This window comes from Crinia signifera, chromosome 5 (genome assembly GCF_055691185.1).
Source record: "Crinia signifera chromosome 5, ASM5569118v1, whole genome shotgun sequence".
In the NCBI taxonomy this organism is placed as follows: Eukaryota; Metazoa; Chordata; class Amphibia; order Anura; family Myobatrachidae; genus Crinia; species Crinia signifera.
The window spans coordinates 34,454,335-34,476,580 of NC_139221.1; the positions used below are offsets into that span (position 1 = coordinate 34,454,335).

The window sequence follows — 22,246 nt, forward strand, 5'->3', positions numbered from 1 at the left end:
TTCTGAAATGTAGCAGCTATTTTCGCAAATACAGATTTAGCTTTTCAAAGAGATGAGTCTGCAGCCGCAAATCCCGGCCCTCTATTTCCAGAAAATGTAAAATAAGGTGAAAGATTGAATACCCCCATATATATAGTCACAGTTTTTATACCCGATATCTAATGTTATTGCTAATGGAGCATACTGTATAATGTGTGCCCAGCTTTTGAGTCATAATTGTCAACATTCCTATTTTCCCAAATGAGAGATGAAGCTGACTATGGGGGGCGTGGCCTGGCTCTTCTCCTTGTTAGACCCCGCCTCCTGCATAATACTGCAATCAGTAGTTCGTGAGCAGTGAAAGATGATTCTTAAGGCCTCCAAAAACCAGAACGAGATTGGACCCAACCGTCTAATCTCAACTGGTCGTGCCACGGATTGTGTGCACGCGATCACACGATGCGCAGTCCCATGGGTTGCGAGGTCGGCCCCCACATAAGACAAGCAGCACATCTCATCCATCGGTTCTCATTGAATGAGGATTTTAAGCATATACGATCGCTCGCTTGACCACAGGACGACCTGCATACAAAGAACAGGGTCGTATGCAGGTCGTCCTGATGTATTGCCACCTTAATTTTTTAATCCGCTTCTTCATAGCTTACTAAAGACAGCAGTGCTAAATGCACAAAACAATAACTCTAAGATATGCTGGTATGGTATAGCTCACCGACAGTTGGGATTCCGTTGGTCATTTCCCTGACATCCGAATCCTGACTTTCAAGAGCTTGGCTGGGGGCCGGGCACATTCAAGTCCCTATTCTCCCTCTATGGGGGTCGTGGAGTCGGGATTCCAATGTCGGCGAAACAACCGTTGGATTCCCGACTGTTGGAGAGCCACCTGGCACCCAACGTATGCAACCCATGACCTCTGTGCTTTGAAGCAGCAATACTAATGACTGCTTTACTTTACTGTCTAATTTACATGCCTATTCTTATAGTATGTATGTCTTTTTTATAGCTTTATTATTATTACTGCAACTTAAGATGAGCATATAAGCTCTATTTAATCAAGTCCGATTCCCTAACAAATTCCATGTAGCAAAAGGATTTTCAGTTGAAGTACAAGTTATAAAGAAAACACTTATACATGTCCTGTAAAGATGTTCTGTAATTTGATTTCCATGGCAGCAGCCAGGAATGCGATGCTTGTGCAAGTGTTGTGTTGTGATACACTACGACACCTCTCCGCATAACCATCGGGGACACTGCGATGTTAGCCGAGCTCTATTACTCACATGGCAATGAAGTCATTCTGCAGAGTTCAGTCCGAAGCGAGCACTTATAAACCTCCATAATTGTATGGATTCTAATGGTTATTGCAGTTTTATAAGTGGAAATCGGCACTTTCACGTAATTAACTTTTTTTTTTTTCAGTGTGATGTCATTTGGCAGGCTCGATGTACCTGTCGTTAAGATGAACATCTGTCTTAAATGTCCGAAATGGAAAATCTGCAATATCTATATTAAAATCTGTAAAGTTTCTACAAGTTTTGGGTATTTTTAGTGGTAATTATTAATTTTCCAAAGTGGTCACTTTTTAAAGATGCTGAGATACGACTGGGCTTACTGTGCCATCGGGTTACCACCAACAAACGTCGGCTTTGTGTCAGTTGAGTTGCAAGGAGATTGCGAATAGAGTAACCGCTGATTTCTGTTGCCATTGTTGGCGTTTTGAGGCAATTTGTTGCAGTTTTTTTATAAGCACGCGCAGTGGTTCGATAATCGATCAGCTTTACAAATTCAGACAGCGGTGATCAGGTCTGAATAACCCCCTAAATCTGAGCCGTTGTGATGATGCTGATAAAAAAACAGTCTAGCAAATGGAGAGATAAGGTGAATGGAAAAATCAATCAGAAGCAGACATTTAGCAGATGTCAGGATGTGGTGAAAGGGAGGACCAATCAGAATCAGATGTCTAGTTGACGGAGGTATGAGGTGAATATTAAGACCAATCAGAAGTAGACTGAGGGATGTGGTGAATGGGAGGACCAATCAGAAACAGATGTCTAGTAGATGGAAGAAGAGCTGTCTAGCAGATTGTGGCTTTTGATTGGCCGCCCCTGCAAACCGACCTCTCAATGGTTCTGCCACTTTGGTGGTAGTGCAGCTTAACTAATTTCCAATCTGCAGGGCAAAGTCATTTTGTGGGCTAAACCAATCTTTTTAAGTGCCTCATTCCTTAATAATGACACTAGTCCCATTTAGAACCATGGATTCATTTTCTTGAATAATGGTTCAGTTCCCAAAATGGCCGCCTCCATTATGTTTAAGCAATGGATACACTTGAATTTTTCCTTAGAGCTTTTCAATGTGTATGTTCTGTTTTCACAGATAAATGCAGTCAGTGACCCATGCAGCGTCTTTCTGACCGATCTGTCAAATTGCTTGTGACATTGCTGGATTACTGTTCATTAGCAAAGAAAGCGAGAGGAAAGAAGCCGAGATACCATACTGATATTAGCCCATAAGAGAGGCCTGTGAAGCGGCCGAGGAATGTATCCGTCCTACCAGGCTCTCGGCAATAGCTGGTCACTTTATGATAAATAATACGGATCAAACGATATCCCCCTAGGTATTAGCTGTGGCTAAGCGCTCCTATAGGCGGGGCGGCAATTACTCTTATGTGCTAAGATGGGTTGATTATGCTCGCCCTTTGATCATGTGTAACATGATTTCATTTGCTTAACCAAACATTCCTGGAGATTGCCGGCCGGCACAGAACCCAACTATGTTTGCAGAAGGAACTAATAATTAGCTCTCTACCCAGTTGGGCACTGTTAATGTGTTGTATTAAAGTGCAGGATTTAATGGCCATTACATGATCACCGTGCAAGGTAGCCGAGTACGTGTCAGTACAGTGCAAAACGTCCTTATCTACGGGGAACTGTAAATAAGAACTGTGATATGTCAAGTACTATATATATATGTTTTATACTGATGATCTATCAGAAAGGAACTGTAATACACATTGATGAGAAAACCCTATGTATGCACTTATTTTGATAAACGAGACCACCCAGTAATGCCAGGTGGTCCGTGTATAAAATACACATGTCTTTAGGCGCAAAAGGCAGAGGCTTCCCAGTGCTCTGTTCGTGTCTAGAGATATTTGTTTGTTAAACCTTTTAATTGACTATATTGTTTTTTGACTGGGACGCCTTGCAGGTGACAGCCGAGGAATATAATCATGTTCTAATTTATTCCATGATTGTTAGCTATCACCGGTCATGATGTACTGTGGGGGGGTAAAGTTGTTAAGGTGACTGCCATATTGCTGTGCCAATATAACTTACTGCTGGAACCATTACTTTAAGTACATTGTGCTACAACGCCAGCTGGGCAGCCTAAAGCCAAAGTCTCCTTTACACGAGACGAGTATTGGATAGATACTACATGCCAGCTGTATAACCTTCATTACCTGCACATGGGCAGTATGACTGGCGAGTCCCTGAGCGCCCTTATAAGTTGTCAATTTTTGCGGGATATGGGGAACTGTTTGAGGAATTACTAAATGCCCACTAAAACACTCCCAGTGCTACTGGCTGGATGAATGTGCCGTTGGTGTACATGGTGCAGAGGTAATGAGGAAATTTATGGCTCCATCATCAACAACATGTAAGGCAGAGCATGCTAGAATATGAATATGCCGTCTTAATATGCTATTAAAAACACTCCACTGAAACTTTAAATGTACTTTGGCAGTACACAAAGCAAGATCCGCCTGACCTGCATGGTTCGGAAATACACTTAGGGGGGTTTTCAACCCCGTGGCCCCGTTTTGTTCGACTGCAGATCGCTAGGCACGATTCAATGTCCTGCCTGCTGATCGTCAAAAAGGGGGCATGTCTGCGTAGACAGCCATGAATTGTCGGCATTCGGCCGCGATCGCAATAATTCATGGCCGAAATCGACAAAACGGGGCCAACTTCTTTTAAAGTCTGGCCCGTTCTGTTGATCTGCCTCTTCAATGCTGTCGGGAAAGACAGCATTGAATAGGTGGTCGCCGCTATTTCTCCCGTCGCAAATAGAGGCTGGGATTGATTAACCCCCCCTTAGACTGGAATTGACTGTATTAGAGAACAGGTGTGTAATGTGTGAGGATGCATCGTGACTGTCAGTCACAGAAGCCATAGAGTTACTTCTGCCTTTCCATAGGCAGTGGGGGATACAGCTGTGTGTATCCACAATGGATGGGTCATATCAACTTTTAGGTATGTAGGAGTCTGCATTCTCGCCTTGCTTTAGAATAATAAGGACCTGTAAGGTACCCCAACTGCACTTAAGTATCATGTTGGCAGAAGATGACATCAGCTCAGAAAGATTTGGGTTTTTATACAATGCCCACATATACTTCTCTATAGATCGGAGGTAGAGGATGGTAAACCACTGCAGGCAGCTTAGACATGGTTGTTCTTATTTCCCCAGATTTGGGTTAGGGTCTGACCATTATAGAAAGGCTGGAATATAAATGTGTAGGTACATATACTCCTCATAGATAAGATGTTGCTGTTTATTTCTAAGCTTGTAGGTAGCTACACACATCTACAGTATGATTGCATGTGGTTCTCCATTGTCTTACAGAATCCCGCCCCCTATCAGTGCCGGCCAAGGTGCTGCAAGCCACTAGGGAGGGCTCCAAGACTCCGGAGGAGAGGATGAAGGAGTTTATCGGAGTGGTGTGGAATGCGGTTAAGCGCCTCACTCTTCAGGTAACAACAAAACTATTATAAATATGATTACAAAAAATATGATAGTTATTGATATATTCAACACGTGTATAAATATCATTAGTGTATACTTTCTCCCCTCCCCCATCTTCTTTTCTTTAGTAATTTTGTTTGTATTTTTTTCTATTTATAGAATGTAGACTTCATGGGGTCATTTAAAGTTTGTCCTTTCATGTGCGTTATACCTTATTTTCTTGTGTTTGGATACTTTTCTGTATATCCTACTGTATATTATATAGATTAACATTGCACCAGAGCCAGATTAAGGGGGTGTTCAATCTGGAGGTCACAGCGGTCGAGCTTGCTCGACCGCCGTGACTCTGTCCCTCTCTTGGTCAGCTCGACCGAGAACATGCAGGCGGGATGAAAAGGGGGCCTGGCCGCGAGCTGCAGCTGGCACTTCCTGGCCGTTCTTGGCAGAACGAGCACGACAGCTTGTGAAGTCGGGCTCCTTCTGCCAAGATACCCTGCTCAATGCTGTCGAGGAAGGCAGCATTGAATAGGGCCCGGCGGCCATCTCCTCCATTGGGAGATGGTCGCCGGTGATTGAATACCCCCCTAAGGCTCCAGACTAAGGGGGGCCTGTATTAAAATAACCCCTAAGCCCCGCTTATTCAACTCTGCATTGCACCTCACCTTTGTGGGGGAAATTCACATATTGTGTGTGCCAGTGGGCCACTAGAAGGCACTTACATTACTGCTATCTTAACTAGTATGCTAGATTTCTGTCATTGTTCTCATGGCTATGCTTTTAAATATTTACTATATATATATATATATATATATATATATATATGTTTCCTAGCATGGGACCCGACCGACCCGATTTTCGGGCTTTAAAGACGTTTTTAAATCTGTCGCATCGCATGCCATTATAATGGCATGTGATGCGACCGACCCGATTTTTACATTGGACCCAATGTAAAAATGGTCCCTGAGACCCGATTTTACATTGGACCCAATGTTAAATGCCCCCTAGACCCGATGTTTAATTGTAAACCAACCAGACTGCGAGGAACGGCGGTACGCGTCCTCCGACCTTTTTTATACCCCCACTATCCACGTTGGCATGGAGTTGATTTTATATAGTGTGGCGAGCTACCGAGCCCGAAGTGTGGCGAGCGCAGCGTAATACGTATGAAGTAATGCGCGTCCCCTCGGGGGGCTCGCTGCGCTCGCCACGCTTCAGGCTCGGTGGCTCGCTACGTTCACCACACTATTTAAAATCAACTCCACGCCATTTATACTCCATGTATAAATTAATTGCTTTAAAAGTAAAAAATAACAACAATTGACCGTATATTATACTTATAGTATCAATATTGACATTTGTCCCACTTAATTTTGTTACTCGTTTTATAAATAGGCCAATTATTTTCTTAATTATTTGAGTGTATATTTTTTTTTATTTGGGTGTTTAGACAGGTGAAGTGATTTTGCAATATTCATTATTTCCAGTCCAATTTAGGATGGGGGATGCTCTGGTTAATAATGACCTTTTCGGTACGATTTAGCTTTATTTGATAAAGCATTTTACTGCAAATCTGATACTAAGCATCTGAGTGGCTTCGCCGTGTGTTTATATAGCTGTATATTATTATATACACTGATCTACCTTCATATCGGTTTGCTGTTACTGGTACCACAAAACTAATTTTGGTTTGGAATCATGCTACGTACGCTTCCATGATTGAAATTCCTGCCTGGAATCAATGTTAAAATGTAAAAAAAAAAAAAAGTTATTCTAAGCCACCGTGAAAATTATATAAAGCTCCTATGTTACCGAGAGACATTAAGGGCTCTATTCACAGGAAATATTATGCACCTATTTCTTGCCCACAAGTTAGCAGAGCAGATTTCTGCACTGTACCGATATTCAGTAGAAACTTGGCCGGGAGCAGGAGACCGTGTTTTCATAGAGGAAAACAGGATGAAACTATAATCATGATATACCGTCTTGTTCATATGATTTAAACAGACTAATCTTGTGTCTTTAATGTGCAGAAACTGTTTTATGGTTGTTACACACATCCGAGGGGCATTTCCGTAACGGATTTTAATGCCTCGGTCCACAGTACGGCAAATAGAAATTGAGGATTTCTCAATCAGATGCCGCTCATCTGCAGATGCTAAATTCACAGCACACCACATTATACTTGCTATATTATACTTGGGGTGGTGGTGCATAGGCTTGCCCGCCCCTTTCCTGTAAATACTGTGATTCGCTGCTCTTTGGGGAGGGGGTGGTACGAAATGACGTGATTTGCTACATTTTAGCCCCGACCCATGGGAGGGGCTGCAGGGGCTTGGCCAGCCTTCCGGGGGGGGGGGGGGGTGTTTTCTGGATGTGGACCTGATTTTCGGGACCCTCCCAGCCAATCCTGGGGGATAGGTAAGTGTGCACCACATCGGTCGCTATTAGTTGATTTTATCGACGGGGCCGTTGTTATGCATATTGGCACCCTAGGCAAACTTCAATCTACTGCCCCACGCGCCCCCCGCCCCCCCCCCCCCCCCCCCACACAACCTAATACTGCCACCAATGCCCACTATCCATCCCCTAGTGAAAATGTGCAGATGGCATCTTAGGAGTTCCAACAAGGGTGTCTTCCTCATAGACATCCTTACTTTTGTGAATGGAAGACTCGATGGCGGCCCACCCCAGGCTCTAGCGCCTCAGACAGCTGCCTAATGGTAGACAAGGATTACTCTATCCGGAGGTAAGTGGTAGACGGCACAGAAGTATCATCTACGCCTGTGTTACTAAGCTGTGATTATATCTAAGTCTTGCTACAGTGCCCATAGCAACCAATTACATTCTGTCTATCCTTTCTTGATTACATCCTAAAAATGATAGACAGAATCTGATTGGTTGGCTATGGGCAAAATAACTTTTTTTTTTTTAATTTTTAGATGCTTTATTAAGTTTACCCCTAATTGTCTAGCTATGTGGATGTTTTGCCATGACTTCTTATGTCCTAATTATGTACAGAAGTTATCTACAGAAATTATGGTTTTTATGGCCAACATTTAGTGATGAAGTATAGCCGAGAACACCACTGTGACATTATTTTTCTCTGGATGTTAATTTGTGACAGAATTCGTTCCTAACTACACAGTATAATTGGACATTCTCTACTCCGGTTTTTAACCCTATGTTTCCAACAGTCAGGGGCGTCTTCATCAAAAGTAGTTGCTACACCAGGGCCGTTTCTACTGGGGGATGAGCAACGCGATCGCACGGGTGCCTCCCGTGCACAGCTCATGCGCTGACTACCAGGCCACCAGCCCCTCGCCCACCCACAGGTTCCATCCTTGCTGCCCGCCGGTGCCACGGACTTCAAGCTGCCAGCGGCTCTGAGTGTCATTCCTCCCCTAGTACTCCACTCGGTGGACGGAGTTACCTAAAATAACTTTGCTATGTACATTCCTAACAGGATTCCTGTTTTAAGATGCGGCTGCATCACTTAAAGTAACATAACCCCTGGGGGGCAGAGTACTGTGTCCGACTCCAGATAGCTGCGCTGATAACGGGAGGATGCAGTGGTAGGAGTGGCCGCCAACTTTGTGAGCGCTGCACAGCAGTCACAGTGAGTTCTGTGCCACATCCCTACCGCAATGCCATGTCCCTCCCTCTGCAGCCACACACGTTTTTACCTGTTTGCGCTGGTACCCAAATAGTCTAGAAACAGCACTGTGCTACACACACACAAAAATGTCATGGGGCAGTACGGATGGTGTAATGGTTAGCATTACTGCCTCACAGAACTCATGGGTTCATTTCCCACCATGGCCCTAACTATGTGGCGTTTGTATATTCTCCCCGTACTTGCATGGGTTTCCTCCGGGTACTCCGGTTTCCTCCCACAATCACAAATATACTGGTAGGCTAATTGGCTCCCAACAAATTAACCCTAGAATGTCTGTGTGTGCGTGTACATGTGGTAGGGAATATAGATTGTAAGCTCCACTGGAGCAGGGACTGATGTGAATGTTCAAATATTCTCTTTAAAGCGCTGCGGAATATGTGTGCGTAATATCAGAAATGGTGAATTAATTAATAAATAAGTGTACTGAATTCTGCCAGTGTGGTTCCACGAAGGACAGTCCCACCAGCCTGCATCATTTCTGCTCTCAATTCTTCTTCGGAAATGACAATTCAGTGAGTCAGTCCCCAAAGACAGCTAGAGGGGGGAAAAGATAGCTAATGCTCATTCTATATTGCATATAAACGGGGAGAAGACTTTGGTGGCTCTTCTCTGAATTCTCCCATCTGCTTGTGGTTATTACTGGCGCCCTCCATTGTTATACAGGGAGATGGTACTCGCTTAACAGATGGACAGCAGCAACTCTCTCAAATCTCTCCCCATCTCCAAACAGGATGTTTTGGCTCATTAAATGTTTAAACACCAAGAAGAGTGAAACCATCCCCTGAATCCTGACGCTCCTGACAAGCGGGCCATATGCAATTTAAATAATGCAAAGTCGGAGCGAAATGCAGTTACAAGAAAACTGAGTTCTTGGCAGTCGGACAAAAATCAACAGACACATTTATTTTGTACATACAGTAGTGTGTTAGCAGAGGGAGGCTATTCTTTCTGTACATGGAATAGATTAATATGAGTTGGGGTTTTGTTTTCATAATCTCTACTAGTAAATACCAGTCAACAGCTGAATTGAGTGATCACTTTAAGCAGACTTTTTTTGCAGTTGATTGAAGGCAAATTTGCAAGCTGAATGTTGCATGGGCTCTGAGAAGTGGCAGCATTGGGTAGTATTCAATGCCGCTCGCCGCGGCCAGCGAGGGGGTTAAACAGCGAGGATCGCAGAAAACCAGCGATCCTCGCTGTTTAACCCCCTCGCCGGCCACTCGCCCTATTCAACGTTTCAGGGGAATCTTCGCCGTCACATGACGGCGAGGATTCCCACAAACAACGAGACCCGCGGCTGATGTAGCGCAGGTGTATTTAGCCACGAGTCTCGCTGCTTTTGCAGCCGCATACCCCTATTCCCCCTCGCTCAAAAAACGGAGCGAGGGGGAATCGGCGTATGACGGGGTCAGTTGAATACTGACAAGACGAGCGTTGACAGCGAGCAGGAAGCCCTGGCATTGAATATACCCCAGAGTGTGGCAATGCTATACGCATTCTAAGATCTGAGATGCCTGCTCTGCATCTCCTGTCCTACACTCTGGGGTTCTAACAGAAGGGAGTGTGTGTCCTTTAGCAGGGTGTCTCACAAACGCAGGCGCCATCTTGAAGAGTGATATTGAGCAATGGGCGTGAGATAGGGAATAGGTTGTAGTACTGACTTTTTAAAATGCTACATGACGCTACCTGATGAAGCTTATGATTCCTTACTGCCCTGTACACTTACTGTAATCTGTAGATCAGGGGTGGCCAAACCTGTCCTCAAGATCTACCAACGGTGCATGTTTTCCATGCAACCTGTGAATCTATAGTAGGAATGAATGCAGCAGGTTTTAAAATGTGACAGTTAGTAATGACTACAGCTGTGCACCAGCTAGGTGACCTGGGAAATGTGACAGTTAGTAATGACTACAGCTGTGCACCAGCTAGGTGACCTGGGAAATGTGACAGTTAGTAATGACTACAGCTGCGCACCAGCTAGGTGACCTGGGAAATGTGACAGTTAGTAATGACTACAGCTGTGCACCAGCTAGGTGACCTGGGAAATGTGACAGTTAGTAATGACTACAGCTATGCACCAGCTAGGTAACCTGGAAAAAGTGGACCGTTGGCAGATCTCGAGGACCGGTTTGGCCAGCTCTGCTATAGATGAAGGACTATTAGCAGCATCTAGAATTTCTCAGGATTCATCTGTAAGTCAAGCTTTCAGCACAAATCTGCCTCTGTGGAACTCGCTGCCCCACACAGTTTTCCCCTCTAGAATCCCTGATATACAGACACAAGTCTTTCCTGTTTACTCGTGTTAGGCTTATTTTGTATTTTGTGTTGTACAGGCAAATGTAAAGCACTTTGAGTCCTATTGGGAGAAAAGTTATTATTATTAATAATAGTAGTAGTATTGTTGTAAGGCTAGTAGAAAGGGAATTAAGAAGGGTTGTGATGTGTGTTGAATTGGATGTAAAGCCTATAAGATGTGTGTAAAGAGATTAGGGGCTACAGAATCTGTAGGTTACCGTATATTAATTATGAGCAGGTACCACAGTATTTTCCTGGATCCTAGATTCCCAAAAATGTGATGTCCCTTGGCCTATAGGAAGGACCTATCTCATCTTCTTATAGTCCATTGACCAAACTGTTGGCCGAGAAAAGGTTTCCCAGAAGTCTGTGTTCCAGGCAGGATGAGATTTTTTTGTGTACATCAGTGATGAATTTCTGTATTTTACATCTTCTTCTTGTCTGTTGAGTCACAATTCAACACATCCAAACACAAATTATAATTTTGGAATGGTGTTGATGTGCTTATTAGCTTTATGTGACAAGGCACATTATTATTTATTACTTAAGTAAAGAAAACATTCCAGTCAGTTCTGCAGATCTGGTCAATTGAAAGACGTGGATACACAGATCGCTATTAAAATCTTGGCTTAGGTTACATTTATACTGGATACGTGGCAATGTTGGAGTAAATGTAAACCAGTTATAATAAAATAGCTCCCAAGTCCCCCTCTCTGTATACACTGTTACATGTGGGGCCCTCTGAGTGCCTATAAACTCAGATCAGCCCTTTGCTGCCTATACAGAGTCAATCTATACAGAGTGAGTATCTCCGGAATTAGCTGGAGTGTCTATAGACCAATATGCAGGGCTAAAAATGGACCCGGAGAGGGTGGTGGAACTAATTTCCCCTGCCTCCGAGAGTTCCAGGATTTTTGGCAAATGGACATTGGTCACACAATGCAACAGTACGCCCAATACTTTACACAGTAGCACAGTCTTATTCACATTACACGGCATGTAGTGCTCCTGATTCATTTTACACCACAAAGTAGTGCCCCTTATTCACATTGCTTTAATCAGTAGGGCCCTTATTCATGTTACGCTACTCAGTAGTACATGTTACTTATACACAATGGACACATTGCGTGGCATTAGTACCTTTTGTGGCTTGAACTCCAGCTTTGGTTGGTCTTATCTGTTGAAATTACTGTGCAGGGCTATGGAACTAGTTCCGCTTACCATTAGAAGTGGTGGAACTCCGTTCCCCCCCACTTTAAACCCTGCCAATATGTATCTTACCTGGTGACTGGAAGGGATTGGAGCAGCATCTATCTTATTGGGACCCACCAGAGAGACTGAATACACAAAGTCTATCCGCCATCCCACCGCACCCTCTTAGGATTTAAGCACGCTGTACTCTGTACCTATGTTCAGTTGCATCTGGAATAAATACCGTTTATAAATAAATAGGTATACATTTGTTTCAGTTCCCTATTCTTCAGCATCACAACTTATTTATAAGATATATATCACTATACTCAGGAGAACAAGCAGATTACTTGTTAGCGAACATACAGTATATTACGTTTCACTACATTTCTCGTTCATGCGTGCGGGAGAACTATTTTGTACAGAAAAATGTGTTTCAGTGCAAACCATTTCTATATATATATTAATTAATTAATTAGTCGACCTTCCTGGAAGCCGCCAAAGCCAGGCAGAAAGGGGTGACGTAGTCAGCTTTCCCCGAACTTAATCAGGTTGGTAACACCGCATTCTTCATTGATTCATCATTAGCAATTGATATTTTTCATATGCGGCTCTTGACATAACAGGAATTAAAATAGGAGGTGATTCTATTTCAAGAATTCGCAATAATTCCTGCTCTTTAACACATAAATGTGTCCAATACTGGCCAGAGCACACGTTGCTACCAAAACTGTAACGGGATCCTTGAAACATAGACGGCGTTACCATGGAAAAATGAAGTAACGCTCGCTACAGCTGTGATGCATTAATGAATAGGATATTTTTTTTTTTTTTAAAAAGATCATTTGTGTTTGGTGTGGCTCAGCGAGTCCCAAGCAGATGGTTTTCATGAACAAGATGTGACCCCCAGCTCGAGGACTCTTGGCGTGCACATGACTTCATTCTGTTTTTTTGCGCTGCGCTGTCAGATCTTTACGTTAATGCACCATGTACTGGTCTAGATTTATTCTACTCTCCATAAATCACTCCGGACTCCTCTAGCGAAAACAACTTTTTTTTATCGCTCGTACGTCCTATGGATATTTAGACAATTGCTTAAAATAGTTTTTTGTGTATAAATAGTATTCCCGTACGCCTCCTTTGATGTTTAGATTATCAGCCCTCTCGCGGAAGGGAACACACGTCATGCTTCATACCACAACAATCCCGCTAAGGTGGATAATACAAAAAAAAAATGAAAGTGAAAAGTAGATTTCATTTAAAGCTGTCAGAACAGGACATTTACAGTCGGGGTGCCTGGGTGGTCTTCCCTAAGCTTTGTTGGACTCGATTTAGGGTAAACAAGCTTCTCGTCTTAATTACTGTAATTTAATCGCAAGGAAGGTGTTAGTGACAAATATGTTTGGATATCGAGCTAATTGGTACCATGTTTTACAATCACTGCTGTAAACACTGAGAGATCTATTAGGATGGTTCATTTAATTCAATAGGAAAACAAGAGTTTGAGGTATCCAAAGGGATGGGGGGAGATTTATATAATTTAGAGGTAAAAACAACATCTTTCTTAACAGGTGTGGCGTACAATTCTAAATGGCACTATGAACCAGTGGCAAACGCAGGGGTAATCCAGAATATCCCTTCCTGCAGCGCATTGAAGTGAAGGAGTCTGGGGGAGCGGTGACAGCCCTCAAAATGGGTCCTTTTATACACTGAATACTGTATGGAATACAGTAATAATAACAGTACAGATGCTCTATAGTGTAGGCTGTTTAAAAAATTAAGTGGTCAGGAAAAGGTTAAATATATAATAAATAAATACACAAACATAATAGAGCCAGTACTGCAATTTCGAAGTTCATAATCTCCAACTTCATGGTAAGGCTCCTGTCTCTTCCTGCTGGCAGCTGCTCTCTGGTCCATTGCGATGTTTGAGAGTTCAGATCCACACATACAGTAAATGTGGTAAAAGAAGCTGGTACATTATGCATGTCCCTTAAACTGCATGATGTGGTGGCAGCTCAACATTAAATACCTGTGCTATTGTTGTCCAAATTTGAGGCACTTGCCAAGAGGAGGGGGGGTTTCCGAGTAACCAGAACCCCCCCCCCCGCGTTTGGCTAAGCTGTGCCCTACTTATTATACAGTACAGTGCATAACGTTTTGCACAACACCCTATACTTGGAGTACTTTGGGCCAGATGTAACACAGTGATACAATCGAGAGAGAGAAATTAGCAGCCAATCAGCTCTTAGCTGCCATGTTACAGAGTGTGTTTTAAAAAAAATGGCAGGAGCTGATTGGTTGGAGGTTTAGAACTCTTTACTTTATCACTTTTCAAGGCTTAGTACATCTCCCCTCTGCATTATTCAGATTGACACGATATGTTGTATCCCAGAATTGTATCCAATTGTTGCACTTGTACACACTTTGCAACATACTGTATGGTTGTGCGGTCCTATGTACTCGTTACGCTGTACGCACCACATGATACCGTCCATCGTCCTCTGGCGTGCAGCGCATCAGATGGAACAGTGCAGTGTGTAAATGATAGATTGAGTGATCGTGCATATTGGTTCCAAGATTGCACAGTACATAGTACCCACCTCGGGGGGCTGATTCAGCTTGGTACACTAAATAGAGAAATCACAGGCAAAAAGCTGCCGCCCATAAAGAATGCATAAATTGCAAAAACATATGTTGTGAAGGCATCGCCAATCATCCTGCATTCGCAGATCCATTTGCAATTCCCGGAACAATCAAAGAGTACCTGCCGTCTGTGCAAGTTGTGAATATACAGGGGTGGGGTCCTGGTGTGCACCCCAGGACCCCACCTCTGTATATCTAATGCCGTGTATTTACATACACAATAGAAGGCCAGAGACCCCTTCTGCGCCTGGTGGTAGCACCCACGCCCACCTGTCATATATATTGGTTTTAATTCGGTTCCTGACATTTCTTAGACTGCATGCAGAGCAAGGTGAGACCTGCACAAATGTATAATGGATTATCAGATGGGGGGTGCATTTCTGGGTTGTGGGACCCCCTGGACGGCCTCAGGAGCAACACAAATTAACACTTATTTTCATATTCACTTACATCCCTATTGTGAGTTTTTTATTTCAATGTAATTCATTTCTCACCTTTACCTCATTACTTCCTCTCACTACTTTATCTCTCCTTTTGTTACCTCTCACTTACCCCTGCTATTTTTAGCAGCCTCTCTCACTAACCTATCCTCACTTTGTTTCACTATATATTTCTTTCAGTCTTGTGTTGCCCTGGGGTCACTCGGCTGCATCGTTTTGGGGTGCCCTGTGCCCTAGATTTGTACCCCCCAAAATGTTAGGGACTTGCCCGACTAATGAGGTCACCTGGACGCGGTGGGCAAGCTGTTACTTATGGCCATAAATAAGCGAAGAACCTCACTAAAAATGCAAATTTTTATTGCAATATTCATTAAATTGGGAGTTTGATTTGTGCAACGGCAACTTTGACTTTGTATCAAGTTGTGAATATGTCTGAGGCTTACACTAATCCGTGACTGAGACCGGCTGGAAGTGGCCAGCGATGATGTCACTGACCAACCCCAAAAAAGACTGGGCACGCCTGCGTTTTTCCATCCACACCCAGAAAATGGCATATTTCTGCCCCAAACCTCAGTTTTTTTAATAGTGAATCTGCGTCTTGCGTTTGCGGGCACAGTTTGAGCCTGTGCAATGGGAACGCTGCACATATTAAACAATATTGGTATACACCACAGTGCGCAAAAAGCTGCTGGGATGGTGCTATCTCAAGGGTATTTCTTCTTTACCCAGAAAGGACAATAACATGCAAAAGGAATAGAAATAGACCCTTAACCAGCGCTGATATATAATGAATGCAAAAACTTCCCTTCTCAGGGTTTTTCTCTTATGCAATTTCTTTCCCTTGATCCTCACAAGGTCGTCTCCACATCACCAAGCCTCAGAGAAAGATATATGTAAAGATACAAACATAGGATATCATCGCATAAAACTATATTTTACTTATTGTGGAAATTAAAAATATAGTTTTATGCGATGATATCCTATGTTTGTATCTTTACATATATCTTTCTCTGAGGCTTGGTGATGTGGAGACGACCTTGTGAGGATCAAGGGAAAGAAATTGCATAAGAGAAAAACCCTGAGAAGGGAAGTTTTGGCATTTATTATATATCAGCGCTGGTTGAGGGTCTATTTCTATTCCTTTTGCTGCACATGCACAGTCTGACGATAATGTGTTTTCTCAAATTAACAATCCAAGCTGAATTAGCCCTGTTCACTCTTTGGGGTATGTATGAAATCTTCTAAGAAGGACAAGTGGCCCGGATCAAGCAATGATATTCTGGTTATCGTTTCATAGAATATTCTTGATAAATTATAGGTAGATGCTGATAGGTTAACATGAGCTACTACTCCACCTGCTGAAAGCAGCTCAGTTTTGCTGTACAGTATAAGCTGCTTTCAGCTCAAAAGTCGCTCAGTGTGTATGGCCGGGTGGTATGTGCTGCTGCACGCTCCCGCATCATTGCCGGCACCCGCCTCTCATCTGTTTGTATTACCAGCAGATGAGCTGCAGAGTGGACAGCTTTCCATAGCGTCCTGCTTAAACAGGCGGAAATCTCTCCGTGTGTATGCACGGAGTGATTTTCAGCACAGAGATTTTCCCCATTATCGCTGCGCATGCTGGAAAAAACTCCCATTGTATATGCACCTTTAGTGGGATAATATAGGAGAACACAAAACATTAGGAAAACCATTAAACAATTGGGATATTGAGTAGATACAAAGAAATATTTCCCAAACATAAATATTTAGTAAATGTGAAAAAAAAAAGAAGAAAGGAGGAGACATGGTTGGGAAGGGGTAGGGGATATTAAAGAGACACCCAACAACATTGTTGGATGGTGGAATTAAGTGGTAGGGGCCTATGTGTAGGGGTGTTGCCAGTCTCCAGAGAGGGTGGGGCCAGCTGCCACAGACGTTTGGTTATCCATTAGTGGTTAGAAATATATATATAGTTAATACTGACACAGTGCACCAGATTTTAAAAAAAGCAATTCAGTGTAGAAAGTACATCAGTGCAGTATGAGGTAACATTTCGAATCGAATCAACTTTATTGGCCATGTATGCTTGCGCACACTAGGAATTTTTTGTGGATTTACAGTGCAGCATCAAGCAGGGATGAAGGGGGGGGTGGGGGGCAGGGGGAGAAGGCATTACATACATTACAATAAAACGTTACATGTGGGGAACACATACCCACCGAGGTGCACAGCGCCTAGGCAGCCATCAGCGGCGCCACTGGTCGCCGAAACAGCCAGGTAGGTAACAATACAATCAGAGACAGTACAGTTATCACACAGGGAACATATTTGGCTGAGCTGCACAGCTCCTAGGCAGCCATCAGCGGCGCCATCTTGATCATGCTGCTCAGAGGCAGCAGTAAGCTCAGAGGCAGCAGTAATTAAAGTGTAATTCAAATGCACTTCTGGAGCCTAATCCTATTTACTTAGTGTGTGTGTGTGTCTCTTCGCTAGTTTACTTGGAAATTAGGACAATTCCAGTCAAGGTTTCTTGAGGCTTTAAAATCTTTGAATATCCTCTACCAGATTAGTACATTTTAATATATTTTCTCCGATCTGCTGTGAATGTTCATTGATCTTCATGATGAAGCTTTTCTTTCTAAATGCACACGAAAACTGTTGACTCTCACAGACAGGCATAAAGATTTTCCAATACAATTAAGCACTGGTTCCTGACTACATTCATTTAAAGCAGGCATGTCCAAACTGTGGCCCTCCAGATGTTGTGAAACTACACACCCCAGCATGCCTTGCTATAGTTTTAGCATTCCCTAATAGCAAAACTGTGGCAAGGCATGATGGGACTTGTAGTTTCATAACAGCTGGAGGGCCGTAGTTTGGACATGCCTGATTTAAAGTGATTTCTGTAGGCATACGGATGTGTCCATCTATATATTGGCCTCCTTTAATGTTATATAGCCCTTGATTCAGTTGGATCAGGCATTTTTTTTTTTTTAGACATTTTTCCATTTAAATGCGTCTTATTCGCAAAATTAAGTGAATAAACCACACAAGCAGCATCTGATGATTAATAGACTATGAGGAATATTCATACAGCTGTATCTGCATATGAAATGCTACGTTACTTGTCTGTCGTATTTGCTCCATTTTGCAAATAACTTGCGTTCTGTATACATTACCGGTATATACTGTATATCCTTGCATAGTGGATAGATCTATATTTGCACATCTGTATGTTGTCACCAGGGTTTATTTAGATACAGTATACATAGCCAATACTGATTTATATTTATGTAAACCATTTTTTTTATGTGAGAAAGGTATTTTTGTTATGTAACATTTGTACCTCTGTGGCACAAGATGGAATACCCCTGACAGATATGTAGAAATAGGATCAGCGATAGATTTGTATGCAGTGATCTCACATTGGATGTCTAAATTTCCTAAATATTTTTAAAGAATGTTTTCCTAATCCCCCAAGAGAGAAAAAAGTCATAACTGTTTCCTACTAGTTTATCTATTTCACTGATAACGGCAACAAGAGACTTGGATAACAATATATATTACATATATTGGACACAGTCTTTGTAGTTTAACTTTATATATTTACCGGTATTTACAGTAGGTTGCTAGAATTGATCTATTCAACAAACTCTTGAGTGCCGTTTTTCCAGTCTTCAACAGTGGTTATAGTGGACTGCAAAGAAGTGTGTCAGTAGTATCCCTGGGCCAGATGCGCTAAGCTTCAAAAGTGATAAAATGGAGCGTGATAACCAACCAATCAGCTCCTACCTGCCATTTTTCAAACACAGTCTGTGACATGTCAAGTAGGAGCTGATTGGCTGTCTGTTTATCACTCTCCATTTTATCACTTTTGAAGCTTAGTGCATCTGGCATCCTGTCTTTAGCAGCTCTGGTATCTGCAAGATAGTACACCAATATGCCAGGCAATGTATGAACGGTCAGTGGTACTGACCAATCTGACAGCTGCTACTGAGGTTGCCCCATCACCAATGCAGGGACAGCTCTGTTCAGGCTGCATGGGAGATATCGCACATGCCCAGTGGAGCCAACAGCAAATTGGCTCTAGGCTAATGTGCTGTGGGGATAGTTAGAGGGGAGGGTGCGGAATTGTCACTTCAGTAGACAAAATATTGGTTGCTATGTACAGCATCCCATCTTCAATAGAACTCACATCTTAGTAAGTTTACCCCATATTGTTAATTTATCCAGTAAATGGGACCCTAAAATATTTGTATTAATTGTATTGTATTTGGCAGTTGTGGGGCGCAGGATGTCTACACATATAATACCAGGCATTTGTATCTTGCTGCTGGTGAGAAATAGGCATCTGCCACTATGTTAGCGCTTAGTGGATTGGGATATATATGATATCCCGGCGGTTAGGACGGTTAGAAGGTCAACTACGCCCTCCTTATATGGAGAATACCGACAGCCTCCATTAGTATCGTAACCCTCTCACCCCAACCATCCTTTGCAGCAGCCTAACCCTCCCCGCTAGTGCCTAAACCTAACTCACCCTCCCCGCAGACTACTGTAACTCTAACTTCCCCACACATCCTAACCCTAAGTCAGTTCGTCACCCCCTCCCCACACTAGTGCCTAAACGTAACCCCTGCTTCCCTGGCACCCTGCTAGCCCGCCAAGCATACTTGCCAATCGGGATGCTGGCTGTCTGTATTCCGGCGTTGGTAGTCTGATGTTTTTAAAGTTTCGGCGTTGGTGAGCTATCGGCAGTCTGGATACCAGTTTCGGTATATTTAACGGTACTTGTGTATTTTGGCGGCGCCCCCGATGTCCGTCGTACGACGAACAGATCGCATCGCATCGCATGCCATGCACCCGATGGCATGCGATGCGATGCGACGCGATTTTGACCCCCTATACGACCAAAAATCGTATAAGCACCCTAAAGGGTGCTTTTGAGCACCCAAATGGGTGCTTACAATGTTAAATGCACCCCCACGCCACCCCCCACTATAAACGTGAACCCGAAGCGTGGCGAGCGCAGCGGTACGCGTCCTACGACCTTTTCATACCCCCACTATCCACGTCGGCGTGAAGTTGAGAATAGAATAGTGTGGCGAGCGCAGCGAGCCACCGAGCCCGAAGCGTGGCGAGCGCACGCGGATACCTTCACAGTTATACGCGTCCCCTCGCGGGCTTCACAGGTGTCCGTGGCGACGTGGACACCTGTGAAGCCCGCGAGGGGACGCGTTTACTTGTGAAGGTATCCGCGTCCCCTCGCGGGGCTCGCTGCGCTCGCCACGCTTCGGGCTCGGTGGCTCGCTGCGCTCGCCACACTATTCTATTCTCAACTCCACGCCGACGTGGATAGTGGGGGTATGAAAAGGTCGTAGGACGCGTACCGCCGCCCCTCGCGGGCTCGCTGCGCTCGCCACGCTTCGGGTTCACGTTTATAGTGGGGGGTGGCGTGGGGGTGCATTTAACATTGTAAGCACCCATTTGGGTGCTTAACATAGTATAATCACCCATTAGGGTGCTTATACAATGTTTAATCGCATCGCATCGTATGGCATCGTATGTGTTATGGTATGCGATGCGATGGGCGCCGCCAAAATACACAAGTACCTATTTAACTCTAGCATCCTTACCGCCAGGATGCTGACCACATCCCCAGTGGAGTAGACGCCAGATGGCAAAAGCTACTTGAAAAGAACACAAATGTAAAATCCATGTATATGTGCCATATGCCTTTTTTCCTCCGAGCCCCTCAATTCATTGCATTGTCTCTGCTTCCCACATTGGTTGCTTCTAGCACAGTGCCAGATAAAACACTATCAGTTATCTATACAGAGTATTCCTTAAACAAAATGCTCGGGAGTCGGACCATAAGAATTTTGGATATCGGATTATTCCGTATTTTGGAATATTTTTATATTTGAATGAGGTATCTTGCATTTATGTTGTATACGCACATCAAACACATGAAATGCACACAAATATATTTTATTTGTGCATGGAACAAGGTTTTAAAACATGAAACAAAGTTTGTGTACAATCCCAGACATTGAATGTCCTCTCACATATTTAGTACCAGGTTTAGTGTTTTTTCCCCAGTAGTTCCAGTAACAGATGTCCCCAGTAGGTTTTTATCAAAAAAACTAAAAGTACATTTTGGAGACTATGGTTTTCGGAATAACTTGGATAAGGGATACTCAACCTGTATTTGGTGTTTACAACAAATTAATTAATAATGGCATTCAATTTTAAGGTTCTTTCAAATTTGTATGGTTTCAAAAAAAATTAAAAAAAATTCACAGTATCTCAGTCCTTGTATCTACATACTGGTGAGTATCCAATTACTTGTAGTCATTAACCGGGTGTAATTGGTTCGCTGGGGGTTATTCAGTTTGTCCCAATGCCGGCATTTGTATCTTCTTATACCCAAATTTATTGTGGATTATTCTTTGCGTGTCTCAGGCAATCGAAGCATAATCCCCGATAAGCAACTGTTGGACCAGTGTTAACAAGTGTGATGGGGAACCTGATTTACGGCTGGTAAAAATCGGCTCTAATTGGATAATCAGCATCAACATGCTCAGTGTCTGTATGGTTGGTTTCAACGTCATGAACGTGTTGACATTCTCGTTTGTCAACATCGTAACTGTCAACCAAATGTACTAAACCGAATTTGGCCAGCATAGCACATCTTGCAGAGCTGGAACGTCTGACCTGTCGCTAACGAACCAGAAAATGATTGTAGATGTTGAAGGCACAAACCTTGAAACCTTTACGCAGTGACTAATTCTAGCTGGTTTCTTTAGGAAAATCTAAATGTGTTACATCTGGAACAATACATGGCCCGCAATAAATAAAGTACGTCCTGCAACCTTGGATCAATAAACTACTTATCAAGAGCGTAATTAACTTCAACGCATGACTCAAACAGCACTAACACCAGATACAAACAGAGACTTTGTGAAACAATATATTTATTTTTTCTAAATTCCACTATTTTCCTGCAGTGAATTCTTGTCAGGTTCTCTAAGCAAGAAACCACAGAATTGTTTAATTCAGGATGCATACATAGCTTGTGTGGGCCAGGATCTCATATTATTTATAACAAGCCGAGGGGAATACTGGTCTCTCTTACTGACTATATTATGTGGTGTTATTGATGCTCTAGATGTCCTAAAAATAAAATATTGAGACCTTAGAAAATTTGGCAGACACGATCGATGTTCTTTAGCCGATGTCCTCTTATAATGATTCCAATGGGAATCCCAAA

At 43.2% G+C, this 22,246-nt stretch overlaps 1 protein-coding gene across 5 annotated transcripts in view; it reads left to right on the forward strand.

The window, feature by feature from the left end:
- VPS13B (vacuolar protein sorting 13 homolog B) overlaps positions 1-22,246 on the forward strand; it is a 790,826-nt gene that overhangs the window by 361,874 nt on the left and 406,706 nt on the right. For all 5 annotated transcript variants that reach the window (XM_083186988.1, XM_083186990.1, XM_083186987.1 and 2 more), the window contains exon 22: positions 4,624-4,751. In XM_083186988.1, the coding sequence (XP_083043114.1) occupies positions 4,624-4,751 (128 nt within the window). The remainder of the gene's footprint in view (positions 1-4,623; positions 4,752-22,246) is intronic.